The 20,072-nt window shown below is 42.8% G+C and overlaps 1 protein-coding gene across 5 annotated transcripts in view; it reads right to left on the minus strand.

The window, feature by feature from the left end:
• LOC144499619 (centrosomal protein of 57 kDa-like) overlaps positions 1–20,072 on the minus strand; it is a 40,507-nt gene that overhangs the window by 14,389 nt on the left and 6,046 nt on the right. For 3 of the 5 annotated variants that reach the window (XM_078221775.1, XM_078221780.1, XM_078221776.1), the window contains exons 2-6: positions 12,141–12,303; positions 9,949–10,128; positions 9,084–9,205; positions 2,122–2,235; positions 1,120–1,197 (exon numbers count right to left, since the gene is read on the minus strand). In XM_078221775.1, the coding sequence (XP_078077901.1) occupies positions 1,120–1,197; positions 2,122–2,235; positions 9,084–9,205; positions 9,949–10,128; positions 12,141–12,303 (657 nt within the window). Of the gene's footprint in view, positions 1–1,119; positions 1,198–2,121; positions 2,236–9,083; positions 9,206–9,948; positions 10,129–12,140; positions 12,304–19,473; positions 19,530–20,072 lie in introns of all 5 variants that reach the window. The other 2 variants (XM_078221779.1, XM_078221777.1) reach the window with 2 other exon arrangements.

Below are 20,072 nucleotides of genomic sequence, written 5' to 3' on the forward strand. Positions count from 1 at the left end.
CTGCATTTAAGATGAATTACTATTTTTGCCCAAGATGACACCATTTGGATAACTACTGTTGTCTATTAGCATTTAAAAAAGGGCCCCATGATTGCTAAATATGAAAAAAAAACTGTTGCTGTGTGAATTGGCAGCATGCATACAAAATAACATTGTTACTTATCTCTTGACACAGACGACAAACTGACTGGGCAACTTTTAGTGATGGGCTCTATAGAATTGGAGAAGACATCCTAGGAGGTAGACTAGCCTTGTTGCTCCAGATGAGTGGGTGAATACTATCGGGAGGCAAAACGCAATTGCGTTCCACAACTCAGGGAGCTGAGAAAACTGAAGCAGTCACTGAATGTGGAAAGGAGATAAACATACTTTAATCTGATCTAGAATGGTCCCATTAACTTTTTGAATAAAGAAAGGAAATGGACAACTGTGTACTTCACTTATTGTTTCATTGAGTTTATTTTTTTAAATGCAGCCGATGCAAGGTGATCAGTCTTGAATAGCAAACTGGAGACTATTTAAAAGTGAGATTCCTGTGAGCAGAGAAACACAGACCCGGTCAACCTGGCTGAAGGTAATTTGATGACTGGGGCTTGTGCCATGGCATGTTGTTTAGGAAACAACTGATGTAGATGGTAGACAACCACATCAGAGGTGCTCCTATATAACATTCTGTAACTTCTCCAAATTTGTTGTTCCTCTACCCATTTCCTTAGGACTTCAGATTTGTTTTTTCAATGCATCCTGCATTAACCTGTTAAGACACTGTGGAATTATGTAGTATTGCTGCATTAGGACTTCATTAATGTTTAATGCTGGAATTGTGAAAACGTTCATGGTATAGTCACTTGAACTACATAAAACATCCAAGCATCACAATTATAAATATTGCTCCATTAAATTTAGTTTGTATCTGCAAGAACATGAGTTGTACAACATTAGGGTGAAGTGCTGCTGCTTGCAGATCAGCCACTGTTGTTCGTAATGTTGGCAGAAATATGAAACTATTATCCCACAATCAGTGCATTAGATAAAGGATGGTATTTTAAACAGATTTATCAAAAACCAATTTTAAATTCCCAACTACTTTAAGAACAGTGTTACAATGTTTGCACAAACCTGCGCAGCTTTATCTTGTACCAGTTTTCGTTGGTGTTCTTCCTCTCGTAACTTTTGTTCCAATTCATAAATTTTCTTCTGTGAAAAACAGATTATTGCAAACATACTTGACAGAACAACTGTTTTATTACCACGGTCTCAGCAACAAGAAAATCAATTGCAGTAATTCAGTGTCATTCATCAGGATTTTATGTTGAGAATAAAAAGGTGTCATCATCACTCACCATTAGAGGAAATTGGACATCGGAGGCTGGTTAAATGCAGTTAAAAACTAGGACCTAGGTTTAGTTCTAGCCTTGGGTGACTGTCTGTGTGGACAATTTGCCCATGTCTGCGTGGAATTCCTCCAGGTGCTCCAGTTTCCTCCCACAGTCCAAAGATGTGCAGGTTAGGTGGGGTGGCCATGATCAATGCGAGGGGTTACAGGGATAGGTCAGGAGAGTGGACCTAGGTAGAATGCTCTTTTGAAGGGTCGGTGCAGACTCAATGCGCTAAATGGCCTCCTTCTGCACTTGTAGGGATTCTATGCTGGTCCATTGAGGTACCAGTGAATTTGTTTTAGAATTATAACTTCTGCCCAGCAACATGTCTGACACCGAAAGGATGTTTCCCCCTGTGGGACATACTAGAACTCAGGGATTCAATTTAAAAATTGAGTCACCCATTTAAGATGAGGAGAAGAAATTTTTCTCGGGGTGGTGAATCTTTGGCACTCCCTTCCCCAGAAAACGATGCAGACAGGGTCAATTAATATTTTAAGGCAGGGGTGGATAGATTCTTTACTAAAAGAGTCAAAGCTTTATTAGGGTATGCAGAATGTGGAGTTGAGGCCCAAATCAGATCACCCATGATTTTAATGAATGGCGAAGCAGGCTTGAGGGGCTGAATAGTCTACTTCTGCTCCTAGTTCATATGTTTGTAGTGTCTATAAAGTTACTCTTTCAATAAGAATTTTTCATTAAATTTTGCAGTTCAATTAGAATTTATACAGAATTTACAAACCTCTGCTGTAGTCTGCGTTGCTGTAAGTCGGAGATATTCCCGCTCGATTAGGTCAAGTTTTTCAAGCTTCGACTGCAGATCTGATTGGTCCAAGTCTTTCTTTTCCAAAGGTGCCTGAATTAGCAAAAATTCAATGGAAACAGTCAAATTGATGTTACAGTATTCATAGAACAAATGCAATTTTGTACATTACCCTCTAAGAACGTAGGAATAGGAGTAGGTTTTTCAACCTGTCGAAGCTGTTGCTCCACTCTGGCTTGCCATGTCCAGGAACTGAATGCTGCATTCCAGATGGGATTCAATACAACTTCCAACCATTTTACTTCAGCTTCTTTGAAATAAAAGCCACTAGTTCATTAGCCTATTTAATAGTTTTTACACTTGTCCCCCAAATCACTCAATTTCTAACTTCCATAAATCCAATTAGATCACCCTTAACATATATCTAGTTTTCCTTTGGCAAGCTACCTTCATCCTCTGCTGTGAAGATTGATATATAAAAGTAGCTATTTAACATGTTTGCCATTTCTTGATTTCCACTTGCATCACCTTTATCTGTCATTAGATGGCCCACATTATTCTTCATCAACGTCAGTATTATACTGGATATACTTTACAAGCCTTTTCTCAAGCAATTTTGCAGTTCTCAATTTCTTTGTACCCATTCTTATTCTTTATTTCTCCCAATTCACAGAATTTCTACTGTCCTTTTCTTTTGTACAAATCCTCCATCTCATTCCCCTTGTTGACCAAGGGTGTCTAAATGCAAAGGGTTCTTCTCCTTTGGGGCCGCGTACAGGTCTTGTATCCTATCAAATACTTACTGTTCCAGAAAATTGACTGGAATATATACAAGAAACATGTAGCCTTTGGGATTCTAGCTGTTCTGCTTTCTCCAAATGACACACAAGTTAAAGTTTCCCATTATATTTATGTTGCTTTGGTAACAAGCTTCTCTAACCTCCAGGTTAATGTATTTCCTTATTTTACCACTGTCTGTAAATAGAACATAGAACATAGAACAGTACAGCACAGAACAGGCCCTTCGGCCCACGATGTTGTGCCGACCTTCATCTGAAACCAAGATCAAGCTATCCCACTCCCTACCATCCTGGTGTGCTCCATGTGCCTATCCAATAACCGCTTAAATGTTCCTAAAGTGTCTGACTCCACTATCACTGCAGGCAGTCCATTCCACACCCCAACCACTCTCTGCGTGAAGAACCTACCTCTGATATCCTTCCTATATCTCCCACCATGAACCCTATAGTTATGCCCCCTCGTAATAGCTCCATCCACCCGAGGAAATAGTCTTTGAACGTTCACTCGATCTATCCCCTTCATCATTTTATAAACCTCTATTAAGTCTCCCCTCAATCTCCTCCGCTCCAGAGAGAACAGCCCCAGCTCCCTCAACCTTTCCTCATAAGACCGACACTCCAAACCAGGCAGCATCCTGGTAAATCTCCTCTGCACTCTTTCCAGCGCTTCCACATCCTTCTTATAGTGAGGTGACCAGAACTGCACGCAATATTCCAAATGCGGTCTCACCAAGGTCCTGTACAGTTGCAGCATAACCCCACGGCTCTTAAACTCCAACCTCCTGTTAATAAAAGCTAACACACTATATGCCTTCTTCACAGCTCTATCCACTTGAGTGGCAACCTTTAGAGATCTGTGGATATGGACCCCAAGATCTCTCTGTTCCTCCACAGTCTTCAGAACCCTACCTTTGACCCTGTAATCCACATTTAAATTAGTCCTACCAAAATGAATCACCTCACATTTATCAGGGTTAAACTCCATTTGCCATTTTTCAGCCCAGCTTTGCATCCTGTCTATGTCTCTTTGCAGCCTACAACACCCCTCCACCTCATCCACTACTCCACCAATCTTGGTGTCATCAGCAAATTTACTGATCCACCCTTCAGCCCCCTCCTCTAAGTCATTAATAAAAATCACAAAGAGCAGAGGACCAAGCACCGATCCCTGCGGCACTCCGCTAGCAACCTGCCTCCAGTCCGAAAATTTTCCATCCACCACCACCCTCTGTCTTCGATCAGACAGCCAGTTACCTATCCAATCGGCCAACTTTCCCTCTATCCCACACCTCCTTACTTTCATCATAAGCCGACCATGGGGGACCTTATCAAACGCCTTACTAAAATCCATGTATATGACATCAACCGCCCTACCTTCATCAACACACTTAGTTACCTCCTCAAAAAATTCTATCAAATTTGTGAGGCACGATTTGCCCTTCACAAATCCGTGCTGACTATCCCGGATTAATCCGCATCTTTCTAAATGGTCGTAAATCCCATCCCTAAGGACCTTTTCCATCAATTTACCAACCACCGAAGTCAGACTAACCGGTCTATAATTACCAGGGTCATTTCTATTCCCTTTCTTAAACAGAGGAACAACATTTGCCACTCTCCAGTCCTCTGGCACCATCCCCGTGGACAGCGAGGACCCAAAGATCAAAGCCAAAGGCTCTGCAATCTCATCCCTCGCCTCTCAAAGAATCCTAGGATACATTTCATCAGGCCCAGGGGACTTATCGACCTTCAGTTTATTCAAAACTGCCAATACATCCTCCCTCCGAACATCTATTTCCTCCAGCCTATTAGCCTGTAACACCTTCTCTTCCTGAAAAACATGGCCCCTCTCCTTGGTGAACACTGAAGAAAAGTATTCATTCATCACCTCGCCTATCTCTACTGATTCCATACACAAGTTCCCACCACTGTCCTTGACCGGCCCTAACCTCACCCTGGTCATTCTTTTATTCCTCACATAAGAGTAAAAAGCCTTGGGGTTTTCCTTGATCCGACCCGCCAAGGACTTCTCATGTCCCCTCCTAGCTCTCCTCAGCCCCTTTTTCAGCTCGTTCCTTGCTAACTTGTAACCCTCAGTCGAGCCATCTGAACCTTGTTTCCTCATCCCTACATAAGCTTCCCTCTTCCTTTTCACAAGACATTCCACCTCTTTTGTGAACCACGGTTCCCTCACTCGGCCATTTCCTCCCTGCCTGACAGGGACATACCTATCAAGGACACCCAGTATTTGTTCCTTGAAAAAGTTCCACTTTTCATCAGTGCCTTTCCCTGACAGTTTCTGTTCCCATCTTATGCCCCCTAATTCTTGCCTAATCGCATCATAATTACCTCTCCCCCAATTGTAAGCCTTGCCCTGCCGTCCGGCCCTATCCCTCTCCATTGCAATAACAAAAGACACCGAATTGTGGTCACTATCTCCAAAGTTCTCTCCCACAACCAAATCTAACACTTGGCCCGGTTCATTTCCCAGTACCAAATCCAATGTGGCCTCACCCCTTGTCGGCCTATCCACATATTGTGTCAGGAAACCCTCCTGCACACACTGCACAAAAAGTGCCCCATCCAAACTATTTGACCTACAAAGGTTCCAATCAATATTTGGAAAGTTAAAGTCCCCCATGACAACTACCCTGTGACCCCCACACGTATCCATAATCTGCTTAGCAATTTCTTCCTCCACATCTCTATTACTATTTGGGGGCCTATAGTAAACTCCTAGCAACGTGACCGCTCCTTTCCTGTTTCTAACTGCAGCCCATATTACCTCAGTGTGCATATCCCCCTCAAAGTGCTTTTCCGCAGCCGTTAAACTATCCTTGATTAACAATGCTACTCCTCCACCTCTTTTACCAGCTTCCCTACACTTACTGAAACATCTATACCCCGGAACGTCCAACAACCATTCCTGTCCTTGTTCTACCCACGTCTCCGTAATGGCCACAACATCGTAGTCCCAAGTAGCAATCCACGCCCCAAGTTCATCCACCTTGTTCCGGATGCTCCTTGCATTGAAGTAGACACACTTCAACCCATCTTCCTGTCTACCGGTACCCACCCTTGACCTTGATACCTTCCCCAATACCTCACCACCCTCAACACTGACTTCTGGACTACAACTCCTTTTCTCACTCCCCTGACAAATTAGTTTAAATCCCCCTGAAGAGCCGTAGCAAATTTCCCTCCCAGGATATTGGTGCCCCTCTGGTTCAGGTGCACCCCGTCCTGTTTGTAGAGGTCCCACCTTCCCCAGAACGTGTTCCAATTATCCACGTATCTGAAACCCTCCCTCCTGCACCATCCCTGCAACCACATGTTTAAGTGCACTCTCTCCCTGTTCCTCAACTCGCTATCACGTGGCACCGGTAGCGTACCAGAGATGACCACATGTTTTGTCTTTGCTCTCAGCTTCCAGCCGAGCTCCCGAAATTCCTGTTTTAAATCCCCGTCCCTTCTCTTACCTATGTCGTTGGTACCAATGTGTACCACGACTTGTGACTGTTTCCCCTCCCCCTTAAGAATCCGGAAAACACGGTCCGAGACGTCACGGACCCTGGCATCCGGTAGGCAACAAACCATCCTCGAGTCTCTTTTGCTGCCACAGAACCTCCTATCTATCCCTCTAACTAACGAGTCCCCAATAACTATTGCCCTCCCGCTCTCCTCCTTACCCTCCTGAGCCACAGGGACGGACTCAGTGCCGGAGATCCTCTCACTGCGGCTCACCACTGGTATGTCGTCCCCCTCAACCGTATCCAAAGCGGAATACTTATTGCTAAGGGGAACGACCACAGGGGATCCCTGCACCGACTGCTTCTTCCCAGCCCCTCTCACCGTCACCCATCTATTTTCATTCCGCGGAGTAACTGTATCCCTGAAGCTTCTGTCTATGGCCATCTCTGCATCCCTAATGATCCTAAGTTCCTCCAACTCCAGCTCCCTTACACGGTTTTGGAGGAGCTGCAGATGGATGCACTTCTCACAGGTATAATCAGCAGGGACACTGACGTCGTCCCTCACCTCGAACATAGTGCAAGAGGAACATTGCACTGCCTTCACACCCATCCCCTCTAGATACCTTGCCAGTACCAGGTAGAAACAGCAAAAAATGAATTAACTCACCCCTGCTCACCCAAGCCCTGTGAGCCAAAGCCCTACAGCTTTCACTCTGCCTCCTGCTCACTCTGCTGCCCGCTAACGATGCTGCCCGCTCAAAAGTGCGGCCTACTTTTAAACCCTCCAAAAACCTTCCCAGACTCCTGCTGGGCCCACTTCCTGTTTTAAAAAAAACCTCCGATTTTTTACACAAATTTAACTTAAAATAAATAAATAAATGTAGTGAACAAACCAACTGCCTTCTCCTCAGCCTGGTCCTGTGGAACAATCCTAAAGTCTTGAATTATTTTCCGTTCAACTCTAAACATAGGATTTCTACTCTCCATATTAGTGTGTAATCATGTCTCATGTCAAGAGTCCTCCCTCCGTGGGTTACTGATGCCCTCAAACTATTACTCAAAGATATGTGGTTTAGAGTGCACATGGGTGATGAGACAAGCACTTGCAGGAAACAGTCCAACAGATTTCCCCAAAGATCTGTTCTAGCCCCAACCATTTTCAATTTTTCTAATCAAGATCTGCTTCCAACTGTTTCAGAAGTTCATGCACTGCCTCTTGGGCTTGGACATTTTCTAAACTAGAGGCAACACTGAACAACAATGTTGCAAAACTGGCTAACTACTGTGACCTACTTGCAGCAACAAAAGTCTCCAGTATATCCCACATCCACAATGCCAGTGCCAAGGGGGAATGCAGCATCTCCTTGAATGGCAAGAAACAAACATAAATGTCTTGGTGTTAACCTTGACCAAATATGGACATACAAAAATATCTGACCAAGACAGCAGCATAGATCAAAACAATCAGAAAATCTGCTGGCTCTTCATGGGGTGCACATGCTCAGACCTTAAGATCCTGAGCTCTTGCCATTGTCTACTCAACAGAACACTGTGCACCAGCATAGTACAACTCACCCCCATACCAGGCATACTGCTCAACACAACAATACACATCATCCTGGGTATCCTCCAACCAACTCAACTCCTCTGGCTCCCAGTCCTGAGCAACATCCCAACCCCCAAAGAGTATGATTGCAACAAGAAAGCTCACATCAACTCAAGCCCACTGCTACACAAAGGTCTTACCAATCCACCTGCTGTGTGCCTCCTATCACATCACCTGTATGGCTAAGACCATTATGCCAAGGAATTATAGAGGCCCTGTGACAATGGAACCATGTCACCATTAAAAACCATTTCCTCATCACAGATCCAAGCCCACCCACCCAGCTTTAACCTGCCACGCCAACATTGGGCACTCTGACCCAAGGCCTTTGTGCAACAAATTGGTATAAATGGGGCCTTGCCAGGAAACTGAACTGCATCTGTAGTGCATCCAAATCTATGACTCCTCTTAGAAGACTGCCCCTGACAAACCTCAACCAAGGGCTGAGAGAGCGCAAGTTAGCCCCTGAAGATTTGCTTGGCATTGTGATTACTGCACATGCCAAGTCAATATGTGGATCTACCTCAGTTTTCAAATTCCTTGTTCTAAAGACGTTAGAATTAATCATAAGCCAAAAGAGCCAGCACAAACTTTGCGAATGGTCAGAAAGAAAATTCATACTCTCATGAAACTTGACCAAGTTGTGGTACACAACTGAATTCTATTCCGTTTTGTGTTATTTCGCAGAAATTCAACATACAATTTATAATAAAATATTTTCAACGTTTTTCCAAACTAATTCTATTCACCGCTTTATAGATTTTTAAAAGTTGTATCATCTATTTTGATTTTCAGAGAGTTTTTGTAATTGGCAGCCAGCCACCTTTTATTTCTTGCAACACTAAATTCAATAAGAAAGCAAGATCAACAAGGTCCATGATTCAAATTGAGGTTTAATACTGCAGCCATTTACTACGTATAAGCACTCAATGAACATTTAAAATCCAGAGTGACAATTCTTCAGTCCAGTACAAAAATCAATCAGTTCCTGCAAATTGCATACTCCATGATTAGGTATAAATTTGCTTGCATTTCAGATTTGCTCGATAACCTTGCCATTACCTGTCTCTGCAATGCCATCTCTCTCCCCAATTCAGCATTGTGCACCATTTTTCTCATGTATTCCAGCTGTTTTTCCAGAATGTTGCAGCGAGACTCTGCTGCTGACAATTGTGTTGCCAATGCTGGAAATTAAACAAAGTTATAATTTTTTTTCTAATACAAAAATAGCTTCTAATTGGTAGATCATCATTTTAAGAATATCACAATTTCCCATTCACAGCACTAAAACAGAATTTCATTATACTAACAAAGAGGAAATCTGCACATGTCTGCTTCCAGGCAATTTCTAACAAGCAGCTCTAAAGCATAAAATGCAAGTGAATAGACAGATACCTACCTAAGATTATATTAAGTCTGTGTGCTATACTCAGTGCTACTACCACAACCACCCCACAATTGAAAAATACAAACTTTCAAAAGATTGATTACCTGACAAATGATGCATTGCTATAATTTGCAAGATTTCAAATTCCACCTGAAGTGGCTTTGTAATAGGTACAACTTCCCTATACATTCTACTTAAGAGGAAGGTAATTGGCATGGGAGAAGTTAAATTATGTCAAGATTTTTCCAGAGCTTGGGTTATGTCCATTCAGGCCAGCAATGGCAGGATAAGGTCAAGTACTGCTGAAATATTTGCCAGTGTTGGCACCCAATAGTTTGGAAGCACCAGTCAAAACCCTTTTGAGGATTATGGAAATCTCTGGCACAATCAACAGTGTAGGGAAGTTCAGAATCTCAGTTCTTCATCAGCACTGCTCAACAGTTCAACTAACTATGTCTGCAGAAACTCAAAGGCATGAAATATCTCAAGAATTTCTAGATGAAAACTATTAAGCTCTAAATACAAACCACTTCAACAAACCTTGACTATGCTGTGCCATTTTAATCTCTGCCTTGCCCACTCTTTGTTGGCCCTTGTCTAAAATGCTTTTGCTCTCAGCTGCATCTTTGGAGATACGCTTCAAGTTTTCCTCTGCCTGTGCTCGCTCAAGCTCCAACCTGCGTATCTTCTCTTGAAGGTTTCTTAATGCTGAAAGTACCGCTAAATTAAAATCAGAAGGAAAAATACTGGAAGTCAATCTTGCTACAAATATTCCACTTCACATCTGTAACAAATGTCTATGCATTTGGTGCAACATTATATATTAACCCATAATAAATTAGCTTGAACCTCAAAAGTTGGCTTTTGAATTATAAATTAGTATATTATTTGTTCAATTTTATACCTTTACCTCTTTTTAAAAAAAAGGACAGAAGATCACTTCAGGAGAAATTTTTGTCTCACCCCAAGGTCTGAACATTTCACTTGAAACAAACTAAAAACAGTAGGGCTCAACTATGTGTAGAGTGCTGCATGGGTGAGACAGTGATATATGTAACTAGTCCGGTATTCTCCCCTCAGGATGCATAGTTGCAAGTTCTGGTTCACAAAGCAGATTTGAGTTGTGGCCTGAACTGAGTGCTGCACCCTACTGGTCAGATTTGAGTAATTGCACAGGTTGCATATCCCCAATACCACCTGGCTACAAGGGGATGTTTCATTAGACTTTATTTAACATGCACTTTCAATTAAAATTAAACACAAATTCACTTAGCATTTATAGCTTTTGTTAATATCTATTAAAATAATGTTAAAGATTGCAAATTATATTTGACAAGCTATCATACCAGGAAACTATTAAACAGCAAAACCCAGGTGTGAAGTGCATTTAATTGACACGGAAAGACTCCTTGTATTGTGAGCAATAGACTTTAGGAAACATTACTGTTAACTTATACACCATGCAATATCTTCAGCTACAACGTGTATAAAATGCGTGGATGATTCTATATTGCCTGCTTTACACAAGTCACCAAAAATTGAAAAAATCCTTATTGTGAAAATGTATAATTTCATGATTCACATGTTTTAGGAATACAACTTTTAGTTTGGGGTTTGAAATTTTAAGTGCAAGATAAATGAAAACCCCTGGCAAGAAACTGCTAATGACAATTCAAAGGGTGGCCTGTGATTATTTAAGAAGGTGAAGGTTGGAAGTGGGAAAATGTTAAACAATAACTGAGCCCTTGGTGGAAAAGCGATGTCAACCAGTTGGCTTCATCAGAGATTTAAATTACTCATGTGTGTTCCAGAATCAAAGGAGTGTTTTAAGGTAAAATTTATCTCAACATGGTGCATCCCACATATACCAGCTTGCTATGGAAATAGTTCATTCAGGGGGATATCCTTTCGTTTTGGGTTCATCCATGTGAGTTCTCACAAAATCAGTCAGCTTGGAAGCAGCTTTCTGGAACTAGAATAGCTTGTAAACAAGCTGAGGGAATCTGTCAGAAATAGTAACGGAGTTGTGGACCAGAGCAGGCTTTCAGAAATCAGGTATGTTTTGGAGTGAGGTCCATGCTTGAGCTGGGATGCCCACAATCTGCAAAGTGCCTGAGGAGAGTTTGGAGTATCACCCTAGTGGAAAGACCCCAAGAAATCTCATACCTCGGATAATAGTGGGAATACTAAGAAGAATCAAAGTGAATTCCTGAGAGCTGTGGTAAATCTTGGTTCGATCCTGTAAAGTGAAGAGGAACTCTTGGGAAATAAAGTAGAACACAAAGTGTCCTGTTGAGACTTCCAGACTTTAAAAAAGTGTGTATGATATCTATCTGAAACAGGCATATCTCTAGCTCACTGTCACATTTATAGTTATGACACTGAGAATAATGCTATCTGGAGCCAAAACAGTGTATTCACATTCAGAAATGGTGCCTGAACTCACTCCCCAGTTGAGCCAGCCAACGAAGGTACAATTTAAATTTTTCATTGGGCAATTTGTTTAGATGATCACAGAATGGTTGTGAGAAACAAGAGTATCTGAATAATTTATCAGAATTCATCTACACCAAATTGATGCCGAACAAGATGAAAAAATGAAAATTGTTTGTCTGCAGGCAGATAGTTAAGATTGTTACATAACACTGGATAAGTGGATTGCAGCTAGTCTCAGCCGAAACCAAATACAGCTGAATTTTTAAAAAAAAAAATATAATCTGTTGATTACACACCTCTACTGTTGCTCTCTGGATATGCAACAACAGGCTTATCTGGAGACCGGTGCAAATCAGCATTGATGAAGGGCTTGTCCGTTGGATATGCTGTAAATGATGGTACAGATAGGCTGTCTGATATTGGTAATACTTGGAAACCTCCATCCAAACTGGGCTGTGGCTGTAAAATGAAAATGCAATTGTAACATACGCATTTCCCAGAAATTACTTATATTAACTGGCACTTGAATGCCTGGGGTTAGGTTATATACAATCCTTATACATTACACATAGTTCATCAGAACTATGCGACTTGATAATCTATATATAGTATCTGCAGAATGTGAAGCAGTTTCATAGCTTTTCAACTGTGAAAGGCAACTATCACTCTCCCTTGTTGCATGTGCACAGCAAGTACCTTTATAAGTCCCACAAACTCAATTCATAGCAATGCATTTACTAAGATTTTGTGTTCTATGCAAAACTTCTGCACATTACCTTGCATGGTGTTTGGCCTTTGTCCAGCAGGCTTTAGCTGCTCTCTATCTTGTGGATTATGGAAATTATACATCTTAATGTTAATGCGACCAATTTAAAAGCCACAGGCAAAATACAGATTACATTGCCATACCCATTATGATGGCAACCTTCTGCACCAGTGCTTCCGATGTGTTTTTCCTTTTCCTCAGCTGAAGATTCTCCCTACCATGGTCAGCAGGGCCCTCAGACACATCTGCTCTACTTCAGATATTTCTGTTCTCGCCCATCACTCTCCCTCCCAGAACAATGATTCCCCCCTTCTCACCTTCTATACTCCCCATTCAATAAACGATTCCCTGCTATTTCCATCATCAAACCTCTTCCCCCTCCTCCAAGCCTTCTGTGATGTCCAGATTAAATGAAAAGACCATAAAAGGAAAATTGAAGCTATTGCGAATTGACATACTTGTACACTCAGTACATCCAACACCAACCCATCCTTTCTTGTAAGCACAGGAGATGCTAACACCTGCCTTTTTGCCTGCTCTCTCTCATTGCCCAAGGCCCCAAATATTCCTCCCAGATTGCCACCATGCCACCGTACAAGTAGCTCCGTGCTTAGCACTGCTGCCTCACAGCACTGGGGACCCAGTTCAATTCCCAGCTTGGGTCACTGTCTGTGTGGAGTTTGCACGTTCTCCCAACGTTTGCGTGGGTTTCCTCCGGGTGCTCCAGTTTCCTCCCACAGTCCAAAGATGTGCAGGTTGTTGATTGGCCATGCTAAATTGCCCCTTAGCGTCTGGGGGACTAGCTAGAATAAATGCATGGAGATAGGGCCTGGGTGGGATTGTGGTCAGTGCAGACTCGATGGGCTGAATGGCCTACTTATGCGCTGTAAGATTCTATGATAATATCTTTCAATTTAGCATGCTGTTTTAGCTTCTCACAATGTGGTCTGATCTAAAAGCAAATTACTGTGGATGCTGGAATCTGAAACAAAAAATGTTGGAAAATCTCAGGTCTTGCGGCATCGGAGAGAGAGCTCTGACAAAGGGTCATCCAGACAAAACCTTAGTTTGTTCCCGGCTAGCTCAGTCGGTAGAGCATGAGATTCAATCTCAGGGTCGTGGGTTCGAGTCCCACATTGGGCGCAGTTATTTAGGGCGGCACAGTGGTTAGCACTGTTGCCTCACAGTGCCAGGGACCTGGGTTGGATCACTATGTGTGGAGTTTGCACGTTCTCTGTGTCTGCGTTGGTTTCTTCTGGGTGCTCCGGTTTCCTCCCACAGTCCAAAGATGTGCAGGTTAGGTGAGTTGGCTATGCCAAATTCTCCCTCACTGTACCCGAACAGATGCCGGAGTGTGTCGACTAGGGGATTTTCACAATAACTTCACTGCAGTGTGAATGTAAACCTACTTGTGACTAATAAATAAACTTTAACTTCATCTATTTTCTCTCCACAGATGCTGTCAGACTTGCTGTGGTCTGATCTATATTGAAGACTAAATGCAGTTTGGGTGGGAGACTGCTTTGTGGAATACCTGTTTAGTCCATAAGCAGAGCCCAAACTTCCAATAACCAGTCATTTAAAATTCTGTAGCTTGCTCCCACTTTGAACTCTGTCCTTAGCCTCCAAAATATTCTAATGAAGTTGAAACCAAGAACATCACCTTTTAATTAGACTCTTTACACCCTTTCAGACTCAACATTCGAGTTCATTCAACAATTTCAGATTGTGACCTCTGCCTCTATTTTGTTTTTGAACAATTCTGCCATTTATACCTCCTGGAGACATCTTTTGTTTCTTTGCACTACTTATCTCATGGCTGGGCAGAGCTAGTTCAGCTGACCAGATGGCTAGCACGCGATTCAGAATAAAACCAGAACTGTTTGATTATTCTTCCAGTTGAGAAAGGGTGCAGACATATCTATTTGTCGAGAGCAGAAGGCAATAGCAAATCATCAGTGACAAACTTCCAAGGAAAAGGGCTCAGGATGAAGCATGAGCCAAGAACTTGCCTTTGGGTAAAACACACAAACAAATGGCTAAGGCTACTGGAGAGACTTTAAACTAGAAAGGTTGGGGGGAGGGAATCGAAATGAGGGGACTGAGAGCGAGGAGGTTAGCTCGCAAATAGATAAGGAATGTAGACAGGGTAAGAGGGAGGTTAGACGAGTGAGGGAGAAGGGAAGTGCTCAGGCTGAAGGTCTGAGATGTGTCTATTTTAATGCCAGGAGTGTAGTGAATAAAGTGGATGAGCTTGGAGCGTGGATTGCTGCTTCGAATTGTGATGTGGTGGCCATTACGGAGACTTGGATGTCTCAGGGACAGGACTGGGTGCTTCAGGTGCCAGGTTTTAGATGTTTCAGGAAGGACAGGGAGGGAGGCAAGAGAGGGGGGGGAGTGGCACTGTTGATCAGGGATAGTGTCACGGCTGTAGAGAAGGTGGACGCCGTGGAGGGACTGACTACGGAATCTCTGTGGGTGGAGGTTAGGAATAGGAAGGGGTCGGTAACTTTGCTGGGTGTTTTCTATAGGCCGCCCAATAGTAACAGAGATGTTGAGGAGCAGATGGGGAAACAGATCCTGGAGAGATGTAGGAATAACAGAGTTGTCGTGATGGGAGATTTTAATTTCCCAAACATAGATTGGAATATCCCTAGGGCTAGGGGTTTGGATGGAGAGGAGTTTGTTAGGTGTGTCCAGGAGAGTTTCCTGACACAGTATGTGGATAAGCCTACTAGAGGAGAGGCTGTTCTTGATCTGGTGCTGGCTAATGAACCTGGACAGGTGGAGGATCTCTCGGTGGGTGAACATCTTGGGGATAGCGATCATAATTCTATCTCCTTCACGATAGCATTGGAAAGAGATAGGGTCAGGCAGGCTAGGAAAGTGTTTCTCTGGAGTAAAGGGAAATACAGTGTCATCAGGGAGGAAATTAGACGGGTAAATTGGAAGGAGGCATTCTTGGGGAAAAGTACCGAAGGAAAGTGGAGGATTTTCAAGGAATGTTTGTCTGGAGCTCTGCATGACAACGTTCCGATGAGACAGGGGGGTGTTGGTAGGGTACGGGAACCGTGGTGCACGAAGGTTGTGATGAACCTGGTAAATAAGAAAAGAGAGGCGTACAGAAGGTTCAGAGAGCTAGGAGGTGTTAAGGATTTAGAGGAGTATACGCGATGTAGGAAGGAGCTTAAGAAGGAAATTAGGAGAGCGAGAAGGGGTCATGAGAAGACCTTGGCGGGTAAGATTAAGGAGAATCCCAAGGCTTTCTACAAATATGTCAAGAGTAAAAGGATGAGATGTGAAGGCATAGGACCCTTAAAAGGTGAAGGGGGAAAAGTTTGTGCGGAACCGTTAGAAATGGCGGAGGTGCTTAATGAATACTTTACCTCGGTATTCACGGTGGAAAGGGATCTGGGTGGTTGTACTGCTGGATTGCGGAGGACAGAAAGGATCGAGCATGTGGACATAAAGAAAGAGGATGTGTTGGAACTATTGAATGGCATCAAGGTTGGTAAGTCGCCGGGACCGGATGGGATGTACCCCAGGTTACTGTGGGAGGCGAGTGAAGGAGGAAATTTTCCAGAAAACCATATTTGTATCATCAAATATATTTTTATTGGACTAATTGGCACCACTCATAACGGGCCAACAATGCAGAGGGGCACCCCCGGATGGATATTCGATCGGGTCTCCCCCTGCACAGCTGAGAGACTCACGAATTTCAGAAACTACGGAAGATCCCTAATCTGCCTAGCAACAGCGCATAGCTGCATTTTAAACTGGCCAAGGAAGATCAAGATCCCTATGAAACGAGACAGAGAGTGGGTTATCAAAACCAAGCTATCACTGAAATATTACCAATTCGGCCAAGGCAGACATAAAAATCTGATAAACTAAGAGATAAGGATAAAAGGTTAAGAATGAAATACCCCAGACACCCAACAGGACAGGATGACATTAACACTCAATCTCACAAGCAGGAAACACAGACACGGAACAATAGGACCAATTTAAATAAGAGGACACATAGAGATAGTAATGGGAAACGCATTTAGACACCGGGGCAGGACCAAGTAATCCCATTAACACGAACACACACCATACAAATGCTAATCCATGAAACTTCCTAGGGACTTTTGAAACTGACAGACCACTTTATACATTGTGTAAAAAAAGGCATAATCAAATGTTCCCGCGCGAATTTTGGATCCCTATAAAGATCCAGAGCTGATGTGATTTAATTGAGATCAACGTGGCCAAGCCACTGTTTCTGAGCTGGCTACGGGGGTCTCCCTAGGATCCTAGTAAATTGTACAATAAAGACACGCTTTGAACCTTGATTTGCGACTCGGCTTCTATTCTGTGCTGGTCAGGGATTTTTCCCTACAACAAAATGGCGTAGTCACGGCAGGATTTGATATCTGACTTCTGACTGATGGCCACAGTTTGAAAGTCGGGATCAAATTTAAACGAATCTGATACAAATCCAGAGCAGTCAGAGGCGAGTGCAGGTCTCCGTTCAAAGTGAGGTACCTTTAAGGGTTAGGGTTTGTCTGTTTTGAGTATTGTTGTCTTGTAGAACTGTATAATCTTGCCTAAGTTTTAAATTGAAACAGAAGTCCGCACTAAAGAGGTACAGGTCAGAACAACCGCGTGGAAGAAGGTAAGTAACTGTTAACTTTAATAGGAGTAAAGGACCAAAGGTAAAGATAACAGGTTTTGGGCTATTTGATAACAAAGAATTAAGACTAATATAAAGATAAGTACCGCATGCAGAACTAATTGGTGTAACTAACCCAGGATTGTAAATGAAACCGCTGTCTGTGCCAAGGCAATAGGACAAGGGAGTGCTTGACTCAAGGTGCCCTACCCTAAACTGGACGTTAAGAGGAGAAATCTCCCACGCTAAGGTTGGGTTTTGAAGCGGGCGCTAAGAGGGACAGGCACTCAGGGTGCAAGGCACGGACAGTGTAAATCGGGTAACAACACTGACTCTGAAGGGACGAACAACCTCAGAGTCGATACAGTTACTAACTATAACAGGGGCTTTGATAACAGAGTACAGGTGTGTAAGTGTTGAGGAAAAGTGGACCCGATCCATCCTGACCAAGAGACACGACGACGGAGGATCCATTAGGGACCCGGGCGGAGTTTGATAACCTTGTTCGTCTGTAGGGAACACCACAGCCCATAGCAGGATACCCGGTTTTGGGGGGTAACGGATCAACCCTGCTAGTGGGGGTGGTGGCCGAGCGGGAGGCGTTGTACTTAGAGGGGCTGGGAACAGGGGCGGACAAACCCACTAAACAACCAGCACACATCCCAATAAGACAACACAAAATAGTCCAAGCGTGAGGTGTCAGGAATAGTTGGGGGAGCCCAGGGGAAAGAGACCCACTGGAACCTCACTACGAGGCTCTACAGCAATACAGACGGTGCTGGGGCAGTATCAGTGACAGGAGTTGAGGCACTTTTACTGTAGCAGCCAGCATACGGGGGTTGCAGGACTGCTAGACAGAAAAATGGCAGACCACGTTGTTAAGGGAGAAACTGCAGTAGCTCTCATTTTAAAGTATCTGTTAGCCAGAGAAGCGATTGTTGCAAAGATGAAACGGAACGGGTGGAACGCATCACAAACTTTAGAAGATCAAAGAAAGTGGGTAGACGGAGTTAAACGGGACAAAACAAAAGTAATGGGAGTAATATTAGTGACCCAGTTAGCTGGACTAATTGAGGAAGTAAATGCCTCCATGGAGGAGAGACACAAAGAGACAGAACAAATTAAAGTATTACAGGAGAGAGTGAGGGAGTTAGAATACAGAAACAACACTGCGGAGATAACGCAGAGATCAGAGGAAACGGACCCTCGGCGCCCATACGAGTCAGTGCAGAAACATACAGCCACTCCAGCATCAAAAGAAAACATAGACAATTATAATCTAGCGCCAGTCACGAGAGGAGGGACGTTAGCACAACCAAAGGCAACCTATAAGCCTTTTACGCCAGGGGAAAGGCAGCAGATGGATAGGAGAGATCTTAGTTTTTGTATTTCAGTGTGTTTGTGAGATCTGGTAGCTTGTCGAATGTAGGTGGTTGTTGTTGTAATTAGATTGAGAGCAGGGAGCTCTTTGTTCCTGTGGAATGTTTGCTACAGGCAGTGGGTGCAGTACATTGCACCTTGGTTTAGCCTCAGGGGGGCTGGGAGAGTGTTAAAACTGTAAAGATTCAAGTGATAGGATTTCTTGAATTTACTTCTGCTTTGAGTCAATTACAGTTTGGAAGAAAGAAGAATAAAAGCGATTGTCTTAATCAATGTTCAGTATTCTCTTTGAATGTTTTACACTCATCCCAGTCTGAAATGATAAGTTTGAATGAAAAAGGATGTACTGTGGAATGACTTTTGGAAGCTTCCATGTGTGTGTCTGTGTGTGTTTAAACAAAGTGGTTGCGTGGATGCTTTATTGTTGTTTGTTTTAATGTTAAGAAAGGATTTAAACCTTGGAAGGAAGCATGTGCTCTTTCCTTTGTCTTGAAGTAGAAATTATAAGAGTTAGTTGAGGAGTTAAGAGAAGAAAATAAGTTATTTTGTGGAAAGGTAGAAAAGCAGGAACAAAAGACTGAGGTCTATGAATTAGTTTAAAGTATATCAAGTCAGTGAAATACAGTATTAATCGCAGAATATCGCGATTTGCGAACGTCAGATAGTTTAGTATTCTGAACTAGTTAAAATTATGTACTGCCGTCGGAATTTCATGAGCCATCAAGGTTCAAGGTTTGCCAAATATAAAAGCACTGCAAAGCTTAAAACCTAGCCAGTTAAGAAACCAAAATGTTCCTAATCAAACAACTGGTATGTATTGTACCTGCTTTGATTTTGATTCGGCGCCTGTTACTTTTCCTAGAGTGCGGGGGTTTCGATCTGGAGCTCAGTTTAAAAAAAGAAACGGCTTAAATTAAAAGGGTTTGGATATCACGGGTACGATGTGTAAAGTGGTATGATACAACTGCCGCTTGATTATTTTTATTATACAGTATAGCACTGCCATATAGACACAAGAATAACATCAAATCCTGAAAAGCCTTAACCAACTTTGTATGATATATTCATATACTATATTGAATATTGATAAAGACATAATTATTTTGTGAAGTACTGTGGTGCGGCACTTGCACGCAAACAAATGATCAAATTAGAGATAATGTAAGAGTACATCATATAAAGATCGGAGCTGTATGGCATGTGATTTTAATGGGGAAAGCGATGTCTTTTGATAAGATTACATACAAATGAATGGATGTCCAATTGCAGCCAAAAAAGGCCAGTACAAAGTGTTATTTAATTCACACTAAGCTTGCTATGGATGGGGGATGCCAATTCAAGTTGATTCGGACCAGGGAACACATTTCACAGGAAAGGTTCTGAAAAACATTTGCCAACTATTAGGAATAAAACAAAAATTTC

This window comes from Mustelus asterias, chromosome 10 (genome assembly GCF_964213995.1).
Source record: "Mustelus asterias chromosome 10, sMusAst1.hap1.1, whole genome shotgun sequence".
In the NCBI taxonomy this organism is placed as follows: domain Eukaryota; kingdom Metazoa; phylum Chordata; class Chondrichthyes; order Carcharhiniformes; family Triakidae; genus Mustelus; species Mustelus asterias.